The 26,182-nt window shown below is 40.9% G+C and overlaps 1 protein-coding gene across 2 annotated transcripts; it reads right to left on the reverse strand.

Moving 5' to 3' along the window:
- Positions 1 to 1,152: 1,152 nt before the first annotated feature.
- stag2b (STAG2 cohesin complex component b) lies at positions 1,153 to 25,647 on the reverse strand. 2 transcript variants are annotated; one of them, XM_030396496.1, is made up of 34 exons: positions 25,428 to 25,647; positions 23,250 to 23,377; positions 23,089 to 23,170; positions 22,758 to 22,901; positions 22,572 to 22,668; positions 22,348 to 22,424; positions 22,057 to 22,261; positions 20,757 to 20,908; positions 18,220 to 18,293; positions 17,987 to 18,110; positions 17,278 to 17,376; positions 17,042 to 17,121; positions 16,728 to 16,835; positions 16,083 to 16,194; positions 15,855 to 15,972; positions 15,652 to 15,755; positions 13,828 to 13,920; positions 13,628 to 13,717; positions 13,306 to 13,509; positions 12,777 to 12,847; positions 12,569 to 12,656; positions 12,375 to 12,455; positions 12,142 to 12,234; positions 11,558 to 11,732; positions 11,274 to 11,413; positions 10,957 to 11,058; positions 10,704 to 10,852; positions 9,536 to 9,664; positions 9,086 to 9,312; positions 8,005 to 8,224; positions 6,924 to 7,031; positions 6,708 to 6,834; positions 4,819 to 4,896; positions 1,153 to 3,049 (listed from the first exon to the last, which is right to left on the reverse strand). In XM_030396496.1, exons 2-34 carry the CDS (start codon positions 23,291 to 23,293, stop codon positions 3,026 to 3,028), a joined length of 3,819 nt encoding a protein of 1,272 aa, XP_030252356.1. In that variant the 5' UTR covers positions 23,294 to 23,377; positions 25,428 to 25,647; the 3' UTR covers positions 1,153 to 3,025. The 2 variants fall into 2 exon arrangements, with proteins under 2 accessions (XP_030252356.1, XP_030252355.1); XM_030396495.1 differs by having other exon boundaries at positions 6,708 to 6,837.
- Positions 25,648 to 26,182: the final 535 nt, after the last annotated feature.

Genomic DNA, 26,182 nt, shown 5'->3' on the forward strand with positions numbered 1-26,182 from the left:
ATGCACAACAGCTCTGCAAAGATCTTCAGTCCTCATCATGGGTGGCTGTGCTAAATGCAGAGTCGATATGTTCATTCTGAATTCCCATGAAATACTTCTCGGATCCTGTTCGACAAGTTTCCCCAGTGAACTCTGCACATGCATGTGTGATATCATGATTCCCAGTCCTCCTTGACCCTCTCTGAGGGCTCAGCACCAGCTGAACTGATAGGGCCTGCAGGTTATCAGAGGTAAATACAAACTGGCCCTGCAGAGGCTGTGGCTCTGATTTAAACTCAGCAGCCCTGACCTCAGTAACACACCTTCACCTAACTCAGCCCTGCAAGATGCACCGCTGTGGGAACAAATGAGAGAGAAAAATGTAGAGGGAAAATAATCCATCGCGATGTGGACATAAAACACCCCCTCAGTGCTCATAAAACTGGTTTGACAACCTGACAACAGCCATACAGCAATCTAAACACTCTCTCTCTGGTCTTTTTCTGCATGAGCAACACTAACAGCACATTAGAAAAAGAGGCTGACAGCTCAGAAGACAGGCTAAAGTGCTTTCCCCCACATTACTCTGACGTGCGACATGCGACAAGCAGACTGACGTAGTGATAGATGAGCCTCTTCATGTATCACAGGGACGGACATGAAAGGGAGCCCTGTGCCAGGTCCTATTCTAATACGCCCGCATTGATCTGAGCTCCTCTTTATTAATCATGCACTTAGCACAGAAGTATGTGCCGCTTTCATCGGCTACCTCGTGTCCTCACTTTTATCATTTACAGCAACTACAGCGCTCTTTTGTCTGCAGTGAACAAGACATTACTCTCGCTACAGTGGGCCCTTTTTATACAGATGTAAAAGCTGTCACATACAGTGAGATGTGTGCATTGAAGATGCAGAGGGCCTGAGAATACATATTCATAGCTTTTTCAGCAAAGGACAAAAAAAGATATTGTAAGGAGAGTGACACCAAGTGCAGTGGCAGACTGAATATCTGCCTTAGACTATACTGCCCCCTAGAGCCATGACAGTGAATAACTCAACCATCTCCCCAACTAAACTTTACTCAGCCCAGGAACTTAGTGCAGCCTGGATGTGATTAACCCCAGTCTAACCTGTAGCTAGTTCATTGTGGTCAAAAGTAAAAAGTGCCACAGATGAAATGTGTTGATTTTTATTCAAAAGTTACTGTCTCCAGACAAGTACAAATCAGAAAACAGAGTGACTGAAAGAGGAGGATGGGATAATAGACAACAACTTAGAGTGTAGGCAAGAGTGCAGAAAAAAAACAAAAAACACAGAAATGGCCAAAAGGAAGGAAAAAAATTAAATTTTGTATATATACACATGATCTAATAAGAATTTATACCAATGTAGTGGTAAGTAACAAACAATAAACAGTACTTTTTCCTTAAAAGAATTTTCTTTTTTACTTACATAAAATAATTAGGCAAAACACATATAGGCTGTTCATCTACTTTATCACATTACATCTGACCACCTCATGTTTCATGTTCTAAGAAGCCAATTATCCACCTTTAAACATGACTGATCCTCTGACATGGAAGATTTACTGTGAGAGAAGGTGACCTTCACAAGCATGTTTAAGGCTTAAGCATGGAATGACTACAAAATAACAAGCTCAGTAGACAAAACATTTCATTAAAACTTGTGTGTGACAAATATATGTCAAAATCTAAGCTTTGTCTAGCTGCCACAGCGCTGCTGAATAACTTTCATCTTCAGTATTGTCTGAATGACTACCTTTCACGGTTTACATTTGAAATCTTTTTAAGTATTTTTGTGACAGGACTTTTCATGTTGAGAAAACCTTAAAGCTGAATTTCACAAGTCTTTTCATTAGTTTTATCCAAACTAATTTACATGTAGGAAAAAAGGTAGAAACCCGAAGACATTATCAAGACAAAAAGAAAAAAAAAAAGAACAAAAAAACGTAAAAATACAAATTTAAAAATCTTCCTTGACGCATGGCTTGACATGCTTTCATTTTTTTTTTTTTTTTACTTACACATTTCTCAAACTTTGTGACTGAAGGTTGAAAAGTTGAAAATAAGAAAACAAAAAGCACATATATAAAATCAGCACCGATTCATATATAACTTTTATTTAAAATGTAGAGATACCCATTTCAACATTATGCTGCTGGATTTTAAGAGAAAAAGATGTGTAATTCTTTGACCGAGCTGCTTTCTGCCAGAGCCCACACAGTGGCACTACTGGGATAAAAATCTGCTCATTGTTGGGAGGGGGGGGACACATTTCTCTAGTAGATGGTGGTTAAGGAGTTGTCCAAATCTTGGGGGCAAGCTCGAGGACTTACTGCTTAACAACGTGGAGCGTTCAGTGGACTCTGGGAATCTTCACAGCATAAAGGGATCATGACTGATTCTACGTGACATCTAACCATCTTAACCACCAGTGGTTATCAGGACCTCACATCAGGCCCAACAACAGGGAAACAAAACTTAAGAGATAGAGGGAGGAGAAAAAAAAAAAGAGAGAGCACAGAAACATAAAAGACCTCCATCCACTTGGCTAACACAGTACAAGCAAGCTACTACAGTCTGTTTATAAATTACTACTTCACACCTGGTAACTTACTACAATTGTAAAAAGGGTTAGACATAAACAAAAAATGTTTCTTAAGTTAAACACACCAATTCATCCCCGTTTAAAAAAAAAAAGGAAAGAGGAAAAAAAAGCTATATGGATTTTTCTTTCTTCAGACATGTCTCATCTCTAATAGGTTTGGAAGTGGCCTGTTACACTATTTCTGAACAGGAAGAGCTTACCCAAGATTATAAAAGTAAATATTTGAAACAAAGTCCTCTCTGAGCAAGCAACACTGAGTGTGGGTCGTCATTGGTCCACGTGGAGTACAAGCCAGAATTTTTTTTGTTGTTTTGTTTTTTTTCTTACAGAAAACACTTCTGTTTTCGCATCTAAAATTCTCTTTAAATACAAAGCGCCTCTTCTGTTATCCCAGCGTCAAAATCATCTGGCTATTAGCTTAAAACATGGACACCCCAAGGACCTAGAAGAAAAAAAAACAAAAAACAAGCATGCTTTAATCATCAGTTATCAAGTTTAAAAAAACTCACATTTAATATGAGAAGCATTTGTAGGCATAGGACATGCGGCTATCAAATAAACGTCAAACCTTTTTTCTTACATAAAGCATTTAAACAGTGATATGTGTCTAATACAAAACTACTTAATACATTATATGGCCAGTAAGTAAGTAATTAAACCAATTAAATAAAGAACATTTGGGTCATATTTGTCAAAACTCAAACTAGTTGGATCTCTCAACAGTCACTCATCATTACAGGAGATGTTCCCAAGGTGTTAAAGTTGGGGTTTGCACAATTTTTAGAGTGAAATTCACGCACTTTGAGCACTTTCAAGGTGCCTAGAATAAACATTTACAGACTCAAAGCCTTTACGATCACATCTAAATTGTCAGCATAAAGTTAACAGACTTATACCCACAGCAATCAATATATAGTGTCATTGTTTTTTTACCAGCTGGTCATATTAACTTTGACTGATGTCTCCCGATGTTGAAATTCACAAGAAAAAATAATCATCAACAAAACACACAAACAAATGATAACAGATCTATTTAAGTTCAGGATTCAAGAACTCTGGCTTACATGAGGGACTGTGTGAATGAAACACCGGATTATTTTGAAAACAAGCATTTTTCAATTATTTTCTTTGCCAAGATAAACCATTTCCAACCCTTGAAAACACGACTATTAAAATTGTGCACTTTCCAAACATTTGGATGGTTCTGAACAAACCCAGTCAAGGAGACAAAATAATCTAACAAAATAAAAATGTAACGCTTGACAGCAAATAGGAGCTTTAACAACTAGTCATTTTCAATATTTTTCATATCATCCAGCATCGAGTGCATTTGCATCTCTCTCTGCCGTTTCAAAATAAAATCTCATCTACAGCCACACCATTACCAACGCTGTGTTCAGAGCAGAAGAAAATGGTTGTGTGGCAGACTTGTTGCGAGCTAGGGTGCAGTGGTGTCGAGCTGTAAAAGCTGAGCAGCTAAGTGTGCTGCATGTTGGTTCTTTGCTCACAGAAAAGCTTAATGGAACAAGACGCGAAGTGTTTGGTGGAGAGAAAACAGATTTCTGCTGTGATATTTTTCGTGACAATGAAATTATTTTGAGTTGACACAAAACACTCTCTACACTGAGCGTGTCTCTGGGGGAGCCCTGCATTTCAAAGGCCAATGTAAGAACAAACCCCGAGGCAAATCCCCAGGGTTTCCTAGGGTTGGGACAGGCTGAAATAAGAATTTAAGTCCAGCAGCACAATCTGGAACAAATACAATGTGGCGTGTTTACATGGGCAAAAAAGGTAACTCTGAAATCGATGAGAAATGTTGGACTTGGCTGCAGTGCATACAGGTCGGTCAGCTGAACTTGTCTAAATGTTTTGCACAGCCGCACCGAGTGACCCAAATACAACATGCTTGCGAGTGGTCCATCTAATGTGATTGGTTGTGACCATCACTGTGTACTAGCATCCACAGTCAATCTAATTTTAGTTCCAACTCGGTTTACTTTGTTAGAGGAAATCATAAATCGTGTCAGCTCTCAGTGTGCCTCACAAGCTTCTCCAGCTGGCCATTACACAAACACCTGGACTCTTTGTTTGTTGTTTAACATATAACTGCGATCTATGGACACATTCGAATTTCAACTACACCATCAGTCCACTGGCAGTCAGTGTACAAGGTGAAACAGATTTAAGTCATACATTGTAGATGCTACTCACCGATTCATCCATGATAGAAGCAGGGTCAAAATAGTCTGGCTTGAGCTCAGACCTCTCACGGCGGTTCTTAGAGGGTGGCTGGAAGAGAAAGGAAGCACGTTACTCCAACAACTTTTCCTGTTCCAACAGCTGTTTTGGCAGACAACCAATGTATATTAGAACAATCTTTGCCCTTACTAAGAATTAGGGGTGAACGATACTGTGAATAAAACATTAACATTTTGACATTATGGATTTTTTAAATGTGCAACACGATATTAAAGAAAGAGCAGAGGCATAATTTCAGCAGCACTGAACTCCTGCAGCTCAATTTGGAAAGAATTTATCACGCAAACAACGACTGGAGTGAATTTAGAGAAACCAGGCCAGTTGTTCAATTTTCTGGTAGATTCAATATGACATTTGGAACCTTTCTCCTGGAGTGCAGCACAAGCATAAGCATACAATATAGACAAATGTCTTGGATAAAATTTAATTTTGGCTTTACACTGATCATACATGGTTTTGTGGTGTTGGCGTCAATGGTCATATAAATTAGTCATGTTGCCTCATGTTGAACCAACAGTTGCAAGACCCTGTTGACACATTACATTTTTCATCATCTTTTTAAAAACCAAAAAGGCAGATATCCCCTTCCTCAGAGCCAACAATTCCTTTTGATCATTTCCTTTTGTCTTCCTTGCTCACTTTGAAGTTAAATGCAAAAATCAACACAAGATGCTCATTATAATGGTTGTGTGCTCAACAAAGCAGTCTTTTCATAAAACGGCTGACTGATTTCCCCCCAGGCAGGCAGAGAATTCATGCGAAACCAGTAACAAAAATGTAATAAATTTAGGATATATTATAAACTTGGTTGTGAAAAAGATAACTTGCTTATTTGAGCTTAAAAAAACATCAAACTGAATGGAAAAACAGAGGGGCTGGTAAATTCTGCAAACCAATTTACCATAAAACAAACAAAAAAGGACTACAGTATTTTAATGTGGGTACTCAAAATGATTAGTGCTGAGCTGCCTTCACATACACAGACATAGATTACATAAAAAGGAGAAAAAAAAATGTTGTCTTTAAAACTGGAGTTTCCTTCTATTTGTTCCCTGTTAAATGCTTTTTGTGGGAGGTTTTTCCTTCTGCGACTCTAGGGTCTAAACTTTCATGTCATATGCTGTACACACTTGTAAAGCCCCTTGAGGCAAATTTTTGATACTTAGCCATACACATAATAATTGATTAGATGTTAAACCAACCAGTCAGGAGAAGTTGAGAAATTATGCAAATAAATGTATTGAATACATTTAAATCATGTACTTTCACAGCCTAATCTCCACAACGCTGGTCTTTAAAAGGCAGTCAATTTTTTTTGTGTGGCTCCATACGGACCCAAGATGGTGCCGCTGACTGCCTGCGCTGCAGTCTGGCAGGCAGGGTCTTTGGGCTGCTACTTCTTAGCATGCTATCTGAGGCTGCCAACTATGAACATACAGGGCTTCATGAGAATTTCAGGCTGTTTGGAGTTTTCTTTCGTCGGCTCAGTGTTTCGAGGTCTTAAAATTATGTCAACATTAAAATGTTTTCGAGGAACTGTTTCTTGCTGCTCAACTTTACAGCTGGTATTTTCACTATAAAATCACCAGACCATTATGGATCTCCAGATGTCACATCTGGCCTTACTGTGCTACCACCAGATGTTACATTAGTAGAAACAACAGCAAATAATGTTGCTTCGGAACAAAATCTTATGAGGTGTATAAAATAAAGGTAATTTGCCTTCTATCGATGTGATTTGATCTTCTGAGACAATCTGATAGTTGAGTGAGGTAAGAGACTAACGCAGGACACTGAAGTCAAACTTAATTAACACTAATTCAGCGAAATGTGTATCTCACCAGATCAATGTCCATGGTGTCAAAGTCCATGCCTTCATTGAGGTCATCCATACGACCCTCAGATGACATCATCACATCCTCCACAATTGGCTCTTCGTCTTCCTCCATAAGCCCAGTGCCGCGACGACTGCTAAAACAAACCATTGCATAATTATGGAAACCTGCTTTACATTACGTTTTCACTCGCACATCTATGTGCACGTGTGTGTGTCTTACATAGCATGCTGCAGATTGGTCCTGAGCTTGGCATAGTTCATGGCTCTTTCCTGCTGCTGCCGTGCCTCTTCTTGCTGTCTCTGAGCCAGCATCCACGTCACCTGGGAACTGAATGCACGAGAGTGTTTAATTAGCAATGATTTTAATACGCATACATTTGGTGATTTAACTCAAGATAACAGTAGGATGTCAGATACAACAACAGTATATAGATGGCTCACTGGCCAAGCTCCTGTGAAAAGTCCGGTTAGATAAATAAACTAGTCAGTCACCGTCCCATTAGGGCCAACACTTGGCAGGCTGTTAAGTACAAGCATTTTGCTACCATTTGCCCTAAAAATTAATAGCATGCAAATGGGAAATTACACTGAACCCTGTCCTAATGTATTTTGGCTCATATTCCCATCCTCTGATTACATTCTCAGAGAATAAGTTATCCATTGAACTAAATGATGAGCCTGGATGTGGGCCTAGATATCTTTATAAAATCTTGTGGTAAGAAGCATTAAGACATAAGGAAATAACAGATACTTAATTAAAATAAAATGGTCATTAAAGAGCTTCTGAAATGCTGGGGCAACGCAGCAGATGAGATGAAACGTTAATGCTGGATTGTGGAAATTAATAGTGTAGAAAAAGTTTTATGTGTACACCATGGAGCTGAAAGAAATCTCCATATTAATTATGCCCCCCTAAAGGAACTTATTTTAATAGATATACCTTAAAAGCAAGAGTGAACACTAATGACATAAACAGTAACGGTGATCCGTAAAGGTCCCAGCAACTTTCATGGTGACAATTGTTAGCAAAAATATTTGTTTCTAGTAATCTGGCAACCCTCGGTGTTGTAATTTAGTAGAAAACTACAACAAAAACTGAAGAAAGAAAAAATGGTTAAGCCTGAAAACTGTTTAGTTTGCATGTTATGCCCACGAAGGACTTCAATAATCTACAGTGACATTTAACCTTTGTTAAACATATCTTGTATGTACTGAACCGTGACCCCCTGTAACGTGTATTGTACCAAACTGAAGTGACTGCATCATTACACCTAAGGAATGCAACAGAGGGGTATGCATACTTGTAATCCATGGGTGTCTGGTGGTGCTGAGGCGTCTGTTGATGGTGCTGTGGGTGTTGGTGGGGCTGCTGCTGGTCGTGAGGAAGGGGATATACCCCCATGAAGCTGTCATCACGACCCCTCTTGGGGTCTCGCATGGCAGTGGAGGTGAGGTGCGGGGACGGCAACATGACTGGGGTCTGCATGCTCTGCTGCCACACTTCGCTGCTGCTGCTCTCCTCTGGAAAGGAGGGCGCCAAAGTGTTAGATAAAGCCCCAGCAAACTTGCTTCATCTGACAGCCCAACATTTTGCCAAAGTTAACAAAATCCCTTAAATATGAACTATGAGTTTCTAAACAAGGACATGTGGTTTAAAGAGATGCAGAATAGTGGTATTGTGTTACGGATTTCAAATTTGGCATATCCCCAAAGGACATGGAACACAGTACTGGGTTGTGTTGACCGTACACCCAGTGTACCCCGAGTGCTGAATATGGAATATAAGATTCAAGGTTAAGTAGAGAACACCAGAAATAATCCAGTGAAATCCAAAACTAAGAAAAAGGGTTGTAACCCCACCAAAATGCGAATAAGTATCCCCGAAACCAATTTGATTTTGACCACACTATAATCCTGTACTGTTGATTTTTCCACTGGGCACTGCATGTTGCAACCATGTAAATGGAATCATTTATCAATTTCATGATTAAATATTCTACAGACATCCTTGGTCATAAGCAAACCCACAGATATTCAAACATCCAAAGACTAATTTAAGGGACTGTATGTGCTCGGTAAGGAGCAGTTTGACTCTTTCCCACCATCTGCTGTTTAATCTCCTCACCCATCAGCTGAGCCAGGCTGCATTTGGGTTAATCTGGGCTCCAACCCTGCTTTTGTAACATCAATGCTGTGCTGCACTGTAATTTATGTGGTTCTCACTGAGACCTATTCTCAGTGCGCTGGCAGGTGTTGAGGAGTTTGAACTGACTGGTGTTTATAGGTCACAATAGAAAACTGAGCTTTGAGGCTGCCTGCATTAACTGAACCACACTCCACTTAACCCAAAGCCAATTTTTCTGTTGCCTATGTATGCAATACCTTCTGGCAGCTTCCTCTTGGCTGCTGAAGTTCCAGCTGTAGCAACAGGAGGCTTGGTCTTCTTGGAGCGGATGGAGGAGCCTCTGCTGGAATAGCCACTCATCACCGACATGGTATCGTCATCACCGCCAGCCTGCAGGGAATTCCTGTAGGAGATGAGCGGGAGCCAGCAGTCTTCTCGCTGTAGTGCCATCTGGAACGTCATGAAGCGCTCCAGGTACATGTGGCTGTGGAGGCGCAGAAGGTCACATAGACAAGATGAACAAACTCATACATCTATGCAGAGAACAAAATTTACACACAAAACCAGGTGCACATTCCAACTGGAGGCCTCACTTCAACCACTCACGCATCAGAACCACCAGTTGCACCAGTTGTCACAAACACCTGTTACACTGAGACACTGAAGCCCCCCATATCCATCAGCTAAGCAGAAAAAAAAAAACGTACACAGTCCTCTTGTCTTGTCTCATAAGCTTGGAGGAGAACTCGCTGAGGATGTCCAAGAAAGCCAGGTTGAGGGGAGGGCCTCCTTCTCCCTGGGGACTCGGATCCTTAAACGCAAACTCGATACCATCCCTGGGAGATGCAGAGAGAGAGAGAATAACAAACTGTGAGCAGAGATAAAGAATTGGTTATAGGGACACAGTTGACCCAAAGTCTGCAATGAAACGAACAAAAATCCAATGTGTCAAACAGTCATTAACATTCTTTGGTTTCCCTCAGAATGTTTTTCAGCAGGGCAGATAAATGTATCAACACTGACAGTCGAACCACAAATCTCTTTCAAACCAAGGATATTGTGGTTATAATAAAACCTTCATTAATACTAATTATTAATCTGACTGGTGTTGATGATCAAACTCTTTTAGTATGTCAAGTTTGAATGAGTCCTTCTTAATTAAACAAATTCCAAACCAAAGATATCTGGTTCTTATTAAAATACAAATCCTAATAATTTTGACCTCTATAGTTTTGTAACACTAACTAGCGTACACACTGCATCACTGTGTATTACACTTGTCTACACCCAGCAGTCGTCTCACATTGTGATATAATATAATGCTATACTTTATCACTTGAAAGTTTGAACATTTGATATGGTAGATGAAAACAAAGCTGAATCTTTAGCCTGTCTTTCATTACTTTAACACCAGTTGTACACCCAGCATATCACATTACATAGTGCGCCCATATGGTGCACAACTGTAGCAGACACCCAAGCTAACATAGCAACCGCGCATACATCGGCTTTCCTGGAACCTGACTGAGATTGTAATCCAATAATTCACATGTCTGATTCTGTACACTCAATTACAAAGAGATAACAAGGAACATCTTGTGCCACTCCTCTGATTAGCGAGTGGGTTGCTCACTTAGTTTTTTTTTTTTGTGTGGTTTTTTAGGATTTTCTACAACACTTTCGATGCATGGGAACAGGCAAAATTGCGACATATTATCCTTTAATACTCTCTGAAATCCAGAGGAAAAAAAAAAAACACGGGAAGAGGAAACACAGTATTTAAGGAGTAATTTGTCAAACATGACAGTTCCCAGATGCAAGGCCAAAAATGCAAGAAGAGCAATGCACTGTATTAACAGCAGAATGAAGTCTTACTTGTGCAGCATCGCAATGGCATCTCTGGTTTTGACTTGGTCGAGACCGAAGGTTAGAGAAAAACGACGGGCCAACTCTTTGATTCCACAGAACGCAGAGGAGGAGCGATCGAACCCATGACCCAGTTCAGACAGCATTTCATTGAACAACTAGCAGGGAGAGAGGTGTGAAAAAACAGATCAACAACCACATAAACAAAAAGGGTCAGAACTATTGTCAGAATTCATCAATGAGCAGAAGTGTGTAAACCGACCTGCTGCAGACTGAGGATGAGTGTCTTGGCACACTGAATCTTGTCGATTTGCCGAGTCTTACTCATAGTCTCCTTGATGATGTCACCATAATCATTGTAATACTGTGAAGAAAAAGCAAAAATTACTGGAAAGGAAAATCATCACTGTATACACCAGTTAATTATCATGTTGTTAATGTCAAACAGACTGCTTTAATCCCTGCAGTAGCAGATGTGTCTGTGAAAACCATATGTTGTTCTGCACAGTCCTCCTTAGATAATAGCTATTATGTACAACTGCAATTTCAATGTTTTTAAAAACTAAAACTTCAACTTACCCTCATGTACTGTTTGAATATGTCTGCTCCAGTCCTCATTTCTACCACACAGTAGATGATCAGTTTACAGTAGGCAGCCAGGAGGTTTCTCCTCTTGTGCAGAGCTTCAATCTTTACTGCCTCGTCGTCCTGCTGCCCATCTGGTTGGCAAAAAAAAAAAAAAGAAGTCGACAGTTTAAAAGCTGTATACTGAATTTCAAAACCATCCTTCTTGCTCTCTCCTTGTCTATTGGAGCAGAGGAGAAAGTAAATGAGCTGCTTGAACTATACATTTGCATTTTTACCTGTGCTATTTGTGTCATCGTCCTGGTCTATGAAGACGTGGTTCAGGATGAAGGAGAGCAGTTCGGACTGCAGCGAGTCCTCTGGGGAATAAACCAGAGAATCCAGGTGTTCTCTGCCTCCGGACACCATCTGGTGGCTGAAGATGAGCAGGAGATCACACAGGATGGTGAATGCCTGCAGGAGAGAGGAAAAATTAGGACAAAATCTCAGCACGTGTAGGTGCAATACAAATGGACTCCTTGCACAGAAGTTTTAATCTAGGTTATTTAGTGTTATTAAAAAGGGCACCTTATTGGTTTGTGAAAGTCAGACTTCTTACATCAACTGTGAGGCACAGATGGCTTTAGCAAAAACTTATTTTTCATCACATACTGACTCACATAAGTAAAAAAGAGGACCTATACATTGAACAATCCACTGTGATTGCAATGGATGGCAGCAAACCTTGTAAGAGCAATGGGTTTTACCAAAATATTTTTAGTTGGTGATGATCACCATTTTAAACATTATGCCCTTCTCTTGCTTTGTTTTTATGCAGATTTTATTACTATATGTAGATTTGCTATAGTCGCGTTTGTGTCACCTGTTCTTTGACAGCTGTGTTGACATTGGTGAGGTAGCGCTGACACATCATACAGAATGCCCTCATCTGCTTCCTCAGGGTCACCAAGTCATCCTGTTAATTTTTTATACAAGGAAAAAAGTACATTTTTAGCGGTACACTCTCACTTGTGTATGCAATTCAAAACAGTGCAGGGAATTAAGGGGGGATATAAAGAATACAGGGATGATGGGGTTGTCTTAAGGAGGCCTCACCTTCCTGGAGCTGCCCTCAGATGACTTGGCCAGATGCCACAGGATCACGTAGTGGGTACACTGCAGTGAGTGGATGACTATCTGCTCACAAGGAAAAAAAAATAATATCAGACGGGCTAAAATGTATCAGCGCACATGAAAAACTGATATTTTTTGAGTCATGTAACAGTTGGTGCCTGTGTATAATTATTAACCTGTTCAGGCATGTCTCCATTCTCTATGCCTGTGTTGAGAAGCTTAAAGTTGCTGGTGAAGAGGTCCCATCCCGACAGGTCATGTGCACTGTAACCGAAAAGAGAAAGCCTCAGTCAGTTTTAGACACAAGCACAGAATTGCATGCACATTTTGTTAACTGTAAAAGGTGAAAATGAACAGGTTCTCCAGAAAGAATACATTTCATACTTGTGAAATGCTGTGATCCTTTTTAGAGTTGACAAAACTTGATATGCATCATCCTCATCAGCATCTTCACCCTGGAAAAGAGACATGTCATCAAGATATTTACTCATCAGATAAAGACTGAATCACCTGGAACAGATAAAACTGAAATATCTATATTTGAAAAAGTGTGAGAAATTACATGGTGCGTGAAGAAGCAAGTTTGACATCATCGTAAGGTATGCTCTAATTATTCAAAAGAATTATTAAAACTCACACGACTTTGAAGACACCCTGCAGCTCTTAATAGACAGTTTGAGACTGGAATTCTATTTGTGGAATGGGAGTTGAGTGTTTATTGTGAAATTTACTGTCACTATTTAGTTACTTTTGCCGTGAGGTGTTCAGGCAGAAACACATGATGTCAAAGGCGGTGATAATATGAAGGAGTAAAGCTGTTGGGTGTAAGGGGATTAGTTCACTTTATTAAAACGTCAATGACAACAAACGTGCATAATTAAGTGTACAAACATGTGCATCTAGTCATTCCTACCTCTTGTAGAAAATCCTCCAATAGCCTGTTGAACTTGTCCACCAGCTCATCTAGCAGCTGGGAGCGGGCAATGTCCACCCTGTTAAAGATTGTGAACTCCTCATTGCAGAGGGCATGGTAAGTCTTGGAGCAGACCTCCAAAACTTCAGTGTCTGTGTGCTTCTCTACAATTTCCCTGATCTGACGCAGCAGGGACTCCAGATGCTGGATTAGAGAGAGAAAAAAGTGATACATCATATGAGACTGCAGTCAATGAGGAAAATAAACTCATTTGATTATTGTGTTAATTTAACTGATCGCGTCTGTCTGACAGGTGTCCTACCTTCTCCAGACGTCCTGTAGTATAAATTTCCAGGTCAAAGAACTGAGGCAGTTGCAGCAAGTTAGTGACCTTCTCTGCATCCACAGCGTACTGTAAAACAAGCATTAAACAAAATATTTTATGATCGATGAATACACATCTGAAGCCAGCAGCGCTTTGGAGGAGTGCTGGTTAGAAAACATAGAATGGATATAACAAACCTTGGCCAGTAGAGGGGGCAAAGCCACAGCAAACAGCTCAGTCATTCTGGTTCTGTCATCCATCTGAGTCTTCTTCTCTTTAGCTGTCATCACCTGATCAGAGATTCAGAAAGTTAGAGGTTTGTTTTCACAACTAGTTTGTGTTCATGTAGGGAAAAGTGTACTCTTGAACAATTTGTACAGTTTGCTCTCCAACCAGGCTACTTCTGGTTATTTTAACCTCAGCTATGTTTTTTATTATTGCCATGTGCAAAAATGATCACATTTAACAATTCAAAATGATCCTGTTATTCAATTAAACCCCATTCTTGAAACAGGCCTCAATTGCAGTTTTGAAAAACATATTTAAAAAAGACAAAAGCAAGCTCCAACAGTTAAATCCAATAAGAAATGTAGGAATCATCTCACAATCTTCGCAGACTTGAGGTTATTAAAGGAGTCATCACCTGGTTTTTTACATATCCAGTCCCTCTTGGATCGCTTTGGATCAATTCTCAAAATTTATTAGAACATTTTAGAAAAAAAAAAAATCAAACATAGAGCTTGTTCTGACACTTTTTCATACCGCGACTTTCTCACGCGAGAGTATGCGCAAGGTTTTGACCGGTCCGGATGTGCATTGTATTAATATGTAATGAGGCGCGCGTTGATTGGCCGCAGGAAGGACAGAGCCGGAATGGGGGGCGAGCCTGCATGCACACAGACTCCACAACATAAACAGCCCGCTGTCATGGCGCACACACTAAATGACGAACCTTACGGAATTCAGGCATTTATGTACGAGCCAGAGTCGGAAACCGAACGGGAGAGTGAAGAGGCAGAGACGGTGGAAGAGACACGTTTACAGCAGGATGTCTCTGAATGGTAATTTTTTTTTTTTTCCGTCTTACTTTTCACACTCGTGTTTTACATGTAAGACCTGAGTTTTAATGCTGGCGGTGACGATGTATGGCGTGAAAATGACAGAGAAATAAGCAGATTCGGCGTGCTCACTCTGGCTGAGGACGGCTGTGAGCCGATGCATATGCAAGTAGCCTCCTGTGGTAACGTCACCACAGGAGCAGAGTCAAAATCTTGTGCTTTAGGAACGCGCACTACTGTGCGCTATTCCTGTTCGGAAAAAGAGCCAAAGCGAAAAAAATAAGCCACTTTCAAACTCCAGCTTTTCAGGCAAGATTCAACAGAGGTCCAACACCAATATGCATGATTTAACGAGAGAAATTGCGATTTCCGGGTGATGACTCCTTTAATTAGCTGGAATGTCAGATTTTGTAAATAGAACAGCCAAGAAGAAAATTATAGCCAAGCCTCAGCTTAGGCCAAATATTGCAAATGTTTTGCAGGTTCTGCTATCTCAAACCTGACATCACAGAAAATGTGTGTCAACATAAGCACAAAACATTGCAGCATATTCATCACTGTCAGTATTTAATGTATTTTTAAAAAAAATCAAACCTATTTCTCTGTGACATTCCACAAACACAATCAACCATGTGTAGAGAACATTCCTTTTATCTACGAAAATGTCTTCAATGCTGCAAACACAGCTGTCACACACACACACAGCAAAGAGGTAAGCAAAGGTTGAAAAACAATCAGTTACATGAAGAGCATTTATAATAGCTGGATTTAAGGGCATATTAACTGTGCCAGTGCTGTGAGAAGGAAATGTTTAAACAGTCTTTAGATTCAGCTTGCACTCACTCAGGACTCAAGTTAAGTGATCAATTTTCAACATATCTCTCAGTGTCACAGTCAGGCAATACCTGACTCGCCCTTAAACCAATTTTGGTCAAATGCTGAAAGAGTGCCAGCCATTCTTACCCTTTTCCCTGTGCCTCTTCCAACAGGTGGGTGGCATTCAGCGGCCTGGCGTACAGTGCACAGCATGATTTCAATCAACGCTGTTTCTTGTCTTTCTGTTAGCGCTGGAGATAAACAAAACAAACAAAAACCCATGAGAATCAGAATGATCAATGTCACATTTGTGCTCTGCAACATAGGCTTATGAGGAACCAGTGCCATACCTTCCTCTCCTGGCAAAGGGTCATCTAGCAGTAAGCTGATCATACACTCCCAGTCCTTCAGTAGCTCTGCACCACATTCCCAGAGGGAGTCCACTAGGTAGGCTGCATGCTCATGGAGCTAAAGAGAGACATTCATGCAGATGAAGGATGGATGATTGGCTTACTTAAAAGTCTGACAGAAATTGTAGTCTGTGTGCAACAGTTAAGGAAATTAGCCTGATAATATACCTCACTCTCCAGGAAGAAGAAGACAGTGGTCTTAATGAGGTTGGCGTTGGGGCTTTGTCTGCCTCTCCTCTTGGGGGCCCCTTCCTCCTCTGGTTCCCGCTGGCTGAACAATCTTTGAGAATATTAATCATTAGTTTGGTATCCCACAAAAGCAAAAGGTCCACATAATCCTCCAGCTGCATTTCTTAAAAAGCAGCAAGAGATCTGTTAAATTTATACTGCCACAACTTAAGCTAAGATCAAATGGACTGAATTGTAAAATTAAACTTCAGAGAGCAGCTGTTGATCGACTTACAAACTTCACTTCTGAGTTTCACTTAGCGTTAATGTTGACGTGAACAGAAAAACTTAGTAATGCGAAAGCTACACAGATACATTTGCATGCACACAGAAGTATTAAATGCATTTTTAAAAGCAGTGTTTTTTCCACCTTAAGTCTGCCTCCACCTCATATCAGCAGAGTAAAATATTTATTCACTGGAAGTCAGCAAAGACAAGATTTCAGGGGGGTGTTAAATTACTCCTTAAATTCTCACTTGTCCCCTTTTCATTCTCCTCCTTCCCCGAACTGCCTCCGAATTAATTTTCCTGAACGCTCTCCGATCTGACTCAAGTTTAGTGATATTTGATTAATGTCGGACATACTTCTTAAAGAGGAATTCTCCAGCTGCGATGGCGACAGGCCTGTGTGCTGAGTAGACCAAGTGATAGACACTCTCACAGTCCTCAGGGGTCAACACCTCATCTGTACTACTGTAAAGACAAACAAAAAGAGACAGTCAACTTTAGTTCAAAAGTAGTTGCGGCTCGCACGCATATACTTGATGTAATTCTTGATAGGTGTGTACAGGGGCTTGTCCTTGACGTTTAGACTACATCCCACTCAAATGTGGTAAACCACTTGAAAGCGCAGACTAAATGCACATGCATCATGTTCCTTCAAGAACACAGCCACTTACTTCAAGACCAGAGTGAGTAGTTTGATTGCTTGTACTGCAACGTCATACTCTTTGTCAAGAGTCATGGAGACGATGCGGTCCTGTGAAAAGAGAGAGATGAGTCACTTGGTCAAAAGGATTAATTGGATCAGTCAGTTCAATCACACATGCGTGCCCACAGGGCATCAGCCCAGCGTTTGTGTAAACTGGTAAAGTTGGAGGTGTTGTGTTGAAGTTGTCCAGCAGGTGGTGCTGACCTTGAAGCGACTGGTGAAGAGCTCCAGTCTTGCGTTGAGTTCTCTGTTGTAGTAGAGGCCCTGCAGAGCTGTCAGACACTTCAGACGTACCTCGCCTTGCTGGAGTAGAGAATTAGAAGACAGCCATTTATCCCGTGCATATATGCAGTATGCAGCAGCAATCAGTAACTTTTAATATATGAAAATTATGCTCCAAGAAATAAAGAAAGTTTTTAGACTGATCAAACTTTAAAACACAGACCTGTTTCCCAGTGTTTACCCAAATATTTTTATCAGGAAATAAACTAACCTTAAAACACCGGGGGGAAAAGTCAGACGCATATGTTTTTATTTTTGTTTTCCTATTAGACCAGTCAATCAGTACTGGAATAACAGTAGGTTTCAATCCTTTGTTCTGACTCTTTGTAACTACACTTTGCAACTGAATCACTGATTGTATCTTCAATAACTGCACACGCCCACACGGGTGTTTTTCACTTATTCTGACTGATTACACATCTGTTCAGATTCATGTTGTGCACTGCTGAGAATTATGCATCGTTGCCAGACTTCATGTAATAATAACACAGAAGTTATCCCAGAGTAACAGGTGCACTTAAACTAACAGGAGAGTGAAGGAGATTGCATTCTGTGTGTGCCCATACACTCCTGGGACAATCTCCGATGTGAAATAAAAAAAAAGAAGTCAAGAAATCTTCATGTGACCCACCTTATCATGCATTGTCCATCCCACATACTTCAGATAGCTGTCGTTGAGGAAGGCATCGCTATAGAGTTTCATCCACACTCCAATCTCTTCTATACAGATTGCCCTGATTTCTGCTATCGAGTCACTGTTAAAACATTGCATCAGTATTTGTTAAACAGAATATAGAAAGTCTTCTGTGACACTATAAAAGATTTAGTGTCTTAAAAATATATGTGCATTGTGTGAAGACGTACCGATATCGGTGAACAAACACGCCTTTGAAGATTGCATTCATCATGTTTTCAATCTCGTCCTGATTTTCTTGGAGCTGAAATGAAGAGCAGAATAAAACAAATGAGCAAATGTATGCCGTCAAACACAAAGCCTGAGTGACTAGAATGCTACAACACGAAGTGACCAGGAGGCATTGTTAACGTAACAAGACATGTGTGACAGCCAACTATGCCACCATGCTGTGGTGTGGCTCCGAAGTGAACTAACAGATGGATGCCCGGTGGGGCCTGCTGTTATATAACCTAACAAACCGACAATGCTAGCTAAGGAACACTCAGCGCTAACACAGTCACTGCAGGTCTACCACCTGCAGAGGTGTTGCCGTTCTAAAAATGGGGGGAAAAATGATGGTTACACGCTAGAGTCATTCACAGCTTTTTACTCTTACACATATTGCCTCTACTGGTTAGCTTGGGTAGTAGGGTGGCTGTGTGCAGGTGTCTTTCATGATTTGCATCAAGAAGGTGGCATTCCAAAACAAATGCCGTTTTTATTTCAACAGGTTTCCCATAACTCTATATGGGTGTTTATCTAACATAAAGGATATTAAATGTCAGTGCATATACATCAGAGTTAGAGCACACTAATGTACATTAACTGTCTGTAGCTGTGACATTCTGTCAAAGTTAAGCAAAACTTCTCTTTAGCTTGGTCTGTTCCACATTGGCTGATGAAGCCGATAAACCGTTTTAAAAACAAAAAAAGAGTTGATGTGACATCAGTTTGAGACTGTACCAAACAAACACATTTTCTTCCATCCAGAGAAAAACATTTATAGGCCAGGGCTTCATTATAATACAATTTCTGACACATTTGACCCATATCAAAAGTTGCAGCTTCTGTGATTTGGATATTGCACTTTTAAATTATATTTCAATTAATTGTGCTGCCCTACAAGCCATCTACAATCGAGTCAGATTTTGAATAATGCGACGTGTTTGTTCGTCTAAATGCAAAAGGCTTGTGACTTGGGTAAGACAGGGTCTCTGCAGGTTTGAACAAGTCAAATTTAAGACTTTTTAAGGCCTTTTAAGACCATTTTGAACTAAATTTAAGACCTACACGAAGTACAAAAAAGTTAGGAAAAATGCGGTCCCCGAATTGCTTTAAACAAATAACCACATATATTGCCATTCACAGAGCAGCTCAAACAATGAAGAATGGAGTGAATGAGTGTGTGTCAGGGTTATTATAGTTTTAAAATTTTCATTAGTTTTTATTTTAATTAAGTTTTTCAGTTTGTTTTTTCATTTTAGTTTAGTTTCAATTAGTTTAACAAGTGATCTAAGTAGTTTAAGTATAGTTTTTATCAAGGTATTTAATTTGAGTTAGCTATAATAACCCTGGTGTGCGCACACACACACTTAAGCCTGATTTATGCTTCTGCGTCGCGGCGACGGCATAGCTACGTCGTCGACGCAGACCCCTACGCGGACCCTACGCCGTAGCCTGACGTGCGCCTCCAAAAAATCCTGACTACGCGTCACGTCGACGCGTCGAGACACGAACGGCAAGGACTGTGATTGGTCCGCTCAGAACGTGATTTCCGGCAGTTGCTTTTCCGGTCAACAGTATAACAACACCGCCACCGCATTTGTTGTTCAATATCCACGAGCTCTATCTCCAAAAACACCCACTCCATCTCAGTTGCCATTGTTTACTGTCTGACCGGAAGAAAACCAAGGAATCCGATATGAACCCCCCGAAACCAAACAAAGACACAGCCACACCCCCCTAGCCGCTTGGCGGAACAACGCGTCCCCTCGACGCAGAACTATGAATGCTCAATGACGGCGTAGGGTCAACGACGTAGCTACGCCGTCGCCGCGACGCAGAAGCATAAACCAGGCTTTACACTGACACACACACAGTGTTCAAAATCGAAAGCACCTCTGCTTTCACCGTCTGAGCTGAGCCAAAGATGGTTTGAATGTCGCTTGACTGTTAGGTGGCAGAGGCAGTGCAGAGTTCGGGTCGAGCAGAACTGGATGAAATTGGACCGGGAACTGGTGACAAAGGCGTACAGAAGTGTGTGATTACGTGACTTTGCTGGAGACTTTTAGAAGCTAACTGGTGTTTTTTCAGCGCTTTCACACCGAGTGTGCCCAATTTGAGGGTCCTCTGGCAGATTGCGCTGTCGAAGTCGTACTGGAACTGGCGAAGTGTGCGGCGATAAATTCCGACCGCGCTGTCGGCAAAATACCACTTACGTTCCTGGATACTTCATACAGAAGAACACACGGAGATGACTGTGAATCTCACCAACACATTTCCTCCAAACAAAAAAAAAAGGCGATGATGGAAGCGGTTAATGAACGTACATATTTAAGACCCGACTAAATGTAATCTAAGACCTATATGCAAAATATGAACATATTTAAGACTTTAAGGCCTAAAATTGAAATTGTCAAATTTAAGACTTTTTAAGACTCCGCAGATACCCTGGTAAGAGGTGCTTTAAAACAAATCCAGCAAATTGACATGTGGCTACTCTTACCTCTTTGCGTTTCTGCAGGAGCAGCTCCAGCCTGTCATTGGCCCTTTTGGCCACAATTTTATTCCTCTCTGCCTCATACTGGCGCTGGGTGTTGTCCATGTTGATGCTCAGGTTGAGAGCTACATTCACCAGGGCTGTCATCAGCTTCATGGCTGCCAGAAACACAAGTAACATCGGTAATAAGAAGAGGCACACATAACAGTAAACCTTTACAGTATTGATATTGTAAGCCAATTATTAACCAAGTGTGAGTTTCTAAAACTTTTTTTATTTGTATTCGTTTATAGTCTCATGAGTGTATGACATAAACTAGCCGCGGACCAAATCAAGATGCATCAGTGACCAAACATTAAAAGCAGATAAAATATCGCAATATTGAAAATAATGTATCTGTAATCATGAGAAACAATTCAGACGCTGTTATCCTTTTGTCTTAACCAGTTAGACCCCCATGTTCACATTACATACAGTCATAAAACTCCCAAAACTAAAAATCGAAATCACACCACCTTAAGTTGCTTCCAGTGTATTCTTTACCTCACCTGCTTGCAGTAAAACATTAGAAACAGGGTACCATCTTAAATAGCTCTGTACCAACTGACTTGCTTCAAGCTGGCAGCTACAACCAGCAGTGACACCAAAATAAAATGTTCAGTGGTCACACCTACTCAATTATAATCACTGTTGTAAAATGTACAATGCTGTTGCATAGATGATACTGGCTGCGCGTTCTGCAGGTGTCTATGAAATTTTTATCTTAGCAAGTAAATCCAGCTATGCTATGCTAAGTTAATGATAAAAGTGTATGGTGTTCGGCTCTTACCAGTGCTACACAACTAAAGGAGGTTCAATGAGGGTAAATAAGTTGTACACATATTGGTATGCCATGGCCGTTTAGTGGCTTTATCAGGGGTCATATTCATCCTGCACATTACTAACTACACTACAGAAATAGATGTCTGACAACATAAAACTTCACATTATGCAAGTGTAGTTACTACAGTTCAAAATATTTGAAATCATCAGAAAAATGCTGCTCAGCATTTGCACTGATTTTCTTTTTTTTTTCCTTACTTCTTCTGTTAAACAGAAATCCTGCTGAGCAATCCTCCATCAACCTTCAAGAGTTGAGCACTTAAAATGTGTGAGAGCACTAAAATTAAGCACATGGAGCAAAAGCTTTTTCATTGGTACTGTGCCCCCAGAGTTAACCTAGCTGGCTAGCTCTGCGTGCTCGAAGAACATGCAAATTACTGCAAATCAGCACTGACATTCAAATGTCACATACAGATCGTCTTACCTGCCAGTGTTGAAGTGTGTCTGAAGGCTCGGACTTGGGAGTCCGATAGTCCGGTGAGAAGAGAGATGACTGTGTCCATCATGTACTCATCATAGATGATACTGTATTGACACTGGCGCACTAACACCGAAATGAATTCACAGAAGCTTGATTTGAACTTCTTCCACTGGGGCCCTGCTATGGTTAGAGGGTAGTCACCACTATCCTACAGAAGCCACAGGGGGAACATCATCAGCAATGCACTGACAAAAGAATTGACAAAAGTAATTATTATATATAAAGTGAAGTTACCTCATCAAATTCTTCTGTCATTCGTCGGATGATTTCAGAGTTCTGCATGTTACGAAACATTTCCCCGCTGACCACACCTGATAAACACAGAGAGATGAGACAGAAGACAATTAACTAAATGGTCGAGAAGAACCACCTGGACGGAGGGAGCACCAATTGAAATCATTTTCCCTAATATATTATAGAGGGTCAATCATGGAGCAGGATCACTCAAACAAACATACCTTTACATCCTGAGCACTGGATGAAGAAATTGATGAGATCTAGCAGAGCAACGTCTCTGTCGTGTTTGTAAGCTACAATCCAGTCATCAACAACAGACTGCAGGAAGATAACAAATTTCAAATCAGACATCACTTAAGAATGTGAGAGACCATTTGGTTATTCATACAAAAAAGGGCCAATCATACCTGCATCGCACTCCTGCCCATCTTCACCACCTCGAACAGCATCATGTTTTCCATGCCATTCTCCTGGTGGTGGCCATTTAACCGGCCTGCTCCCTTCCCACCTTTGCCTTTCTCCCCTGCCGCCTTCTTCCCCTTCTTCCCCCCCTGGAACAGAAAAGAAGACCATGAAGAATAATTCAGTGTAGGAATCATCACAGAGATTAAGAGAAGACATGGCTAATTACGCATAATTAGCACAAATATCTAAAACTAAAATGATCCAATACTGAGTCATATGTTCAGGATATCCTGAACCAAACCAAGGGCAAAGGGCTTTGTGTGCCTTCAGTACCTTTCCTTTCGCCAAGCTTGGATTCCTTCCATCAGGATCCTCAGAGAAGTCTGTGTCTGAAGAGAATCGGGTGTCTGTGTCCCTAGTAGACACAAGCAAACATTAGAATGAAAATTACATTAAATGTCAACCTTACAATTTGAGTGGAAGCAAGCACTTACTGAGTATAGGAGTACTCTGATGGTATTTCTGGTGCTGCTATCATTTCTGTAACATCTTCTGGATAACTTCAACTTATGACTGGCTTGAGATCCTCAGAAAATACCAGACAGGGGATGTAGCATGTGACCTAGAATATGAAGCACAGTAATTTAGAGAGCTACACATATAGTAGTATTTCACATTTCAACACAGCAGAAACATCACAACGCCGCAGAAGCAAACAACGAAGGTGTGTATGTTCACTGAAATCACATCCTCTATAGTGAGCGAGTGTTTCTTTGATGCCTTTCAAAAAAAAAAGAAAGGGTTTCACATGGTAACAGGGGGCGGACACAAACGCTACTGTCACGCTCAGCTGTCTGGCCATTGGCTCCCTCTCTTTCTCTGCTCCCCTCAGTTTACAGACAACGTCAGGCTAGGAACATTGAGTATCTTCCTCAATGACCAAATATGGATGTGGACTATCCGCCCCACAAACATCTCAACCAATCCAAATCCAGTATCAACATCAACAAGATACTGCAGGCCACAGAGAAACTATGGCATGGCTCTGATGTGTAAATTGGTGGCACATACATCAAAGGGAAGAGCATAGAAACTTTTCAAATCAGGATTCTCGCTTTGACCGTGATTCAGGGACAATGTGAATGTGAACAGCAGACAGGGTAGTCAATGAAAGTACTCGGGGGAGCAACTGTCCAGTCTTGAAAAGGCAAACTTAAACTCCACCCATCACATAAACCCCTTTGGGTGCTGTAGGCAAATCTCCAGTCCTAGTACATGCAGTGGTGACATGCAAGTGTGTCATTCTTAAATTACGATAGCATTTATGAGAAGTGAGTAGTTTGGAAAAAAAAAAAAACACATGTAACGTTAGTCATAAGGTGCTCTCAAAATGCACACTAAGGCCTTTGTATGCTAAATTAGGGATCGTACCAAACACAAATTTTACACAATGAACAAATAAAGACCGATGTAAAATTCCCCACCACTCCACAGTCAGCGAAGAGTCGTGCAACATCAGCATTATTCATGTGGCAATTACGATTTAGTGAGATTAAACTTATCCGGGATATGTATTGTCTTATAGTTAAGAAACTGTTAACGTGCCTATTTCCGTGATAGCGAGGGGATAACGTTACTGCATGACAAGACGACGGGATTCTATGGGTGTAGACTGAAAAAGTGGCGCCAAATCGCCCAGTGTATCTCATAAACTTGTTCCTGCGAAGCGAGACAAGACGATTTTACATGAGACGATATTCTGAAACCCAACAGTGTGGATTCCTGCAAGTCAACTGTGGCACAAACTACCGGCTCAGTTCCCTCCAACCACGCCGACACGGCTGCGCTCTTCGTCGGCGCCTGTCAAAATTGACGCCGGTGCGCTGCTAGTGCTAGCGCCACTAGCTACGCAACCGAGGTTTTGGCGTCTTCTCCCAAGCGTCAGCCACTTGAAATTTAATAAAGTAAGCTTACGATACTCATTGTGAAAAAAACTCGATTTACCGAACTACGGCGACCGGAGCAATACCTCGTCGTTAGTTATCGAGAACACGCCAGCATTTCCTAACGCTACCGTAGTTGGATCATAATAACAAAACAACGCAAGCCCTACTGTACTAGCGCATGCTAATTTCGGCTTAAACACAATACTAACGTTTCCAAAGACAAAAACTGCCCTCTGCCCACACAACGGTCACGTCCAGTGCACACCCGAAGATAAAGCAAATAATCAAAACGCTGGTGCGACAATTAACGAGCTGATAATAACTCTCGGTAGTTAGCTATGCTAACAGCTAATGCTAACGTTACCTAAAAAAACATCACGTCCTTGCGTCCTCCATCTTGCCTCGGGAGTTCCAGTACCGTATTGCATAAGCAACAAACACTTTGTTTACAAATATATAAAGTGCAACTTAGTCGCGTGTAACAATAAAACGCTTCGTTTGGCAACGAACTCAATATTTTGCGTTTCTGTGGCCAAAATCCAGTTCGTTAGCCTGCTAACAACCGAAGTAGCCATGTACCGCGAGCTAGCGAAGCGACTTGGTTCAGGCAGACATCCGCGCTCTGGGCTCATCCAACATTAGCGCTAGCCTGGCTAGCGAGACGGCTAGCAAAATACAAATCAACTAACTTCCAGATAGCTCTCCGCCATTTTACAGCTAACTTACCTTGTTGTGAAATGTAGTCCCGGCAGAATCGTAACTTTAACTATACTTATGCAGCCTCCGTCTGAATCCCACTACAAATCTGTAAAAAGAGTTTAAAAGTCGCGGTCAGAGGCGGTTTCGGACGTTCTCTCACCCCGCTTGCTCCGTAGTTCGGTTTGTTGTTTCGACGACCTGGGAGGAGGAAATCCTGGTGCAGAGCTACCACCTAGCGGCCACAATGTCCGTATTAGATACACCGTTGCTGATCTGACATCTAGTGGTCACTGACAGGTACTACAGCTGAAGAATGCTACCTCTCAGTGTTTTGTCCTCTTCCAGGCGAATGTGAGAAACGACACAGAATTAAGTACAGACGTCTGACCTATTTCAATAAAACACTCACTTAAATCCATCTCCCTCTAATTGGTTTTGAACAAGGGAAGACGAATTGAGAATGTCATTAAGATCTCATTACCGTTACAGTGAAACTGCCTTCCATTGTTTGAGAACCGATCACTAAAATGATTAATTTATGTACATTTTTATTTGGCTACCATTTATCAATCTGCTTATGATTCATGTAGGTTATCAATATGTATTTCTATATCTATAATCTGTTTGAGATATTAATATCCACAGAAGGTCTTAGCAAACCTCAACTGACCAGGTTTCCAGCTGATAAGATTCTTTATGGTCTAATTCACACGGAAAATGCAAAATACTTGTTATAATCATTTTATTTGAGCTATACAAACCCTTGACCCAAGTTTGTGTTT

The sequence above is a fragment of the Sparus aurata genome, chromosome 18, assembly GCF_900880675.1.
Source record: "Sparus aurata chromosome 18, fSpaAur1.1, whole genome shotgun sequence".
Classification (NCBI taxonomy): Eukaryota; Metazoa; Chordata; class Actinopteri; order Spariformes; family Sparidae; genus Sparus; species Sparus aurata.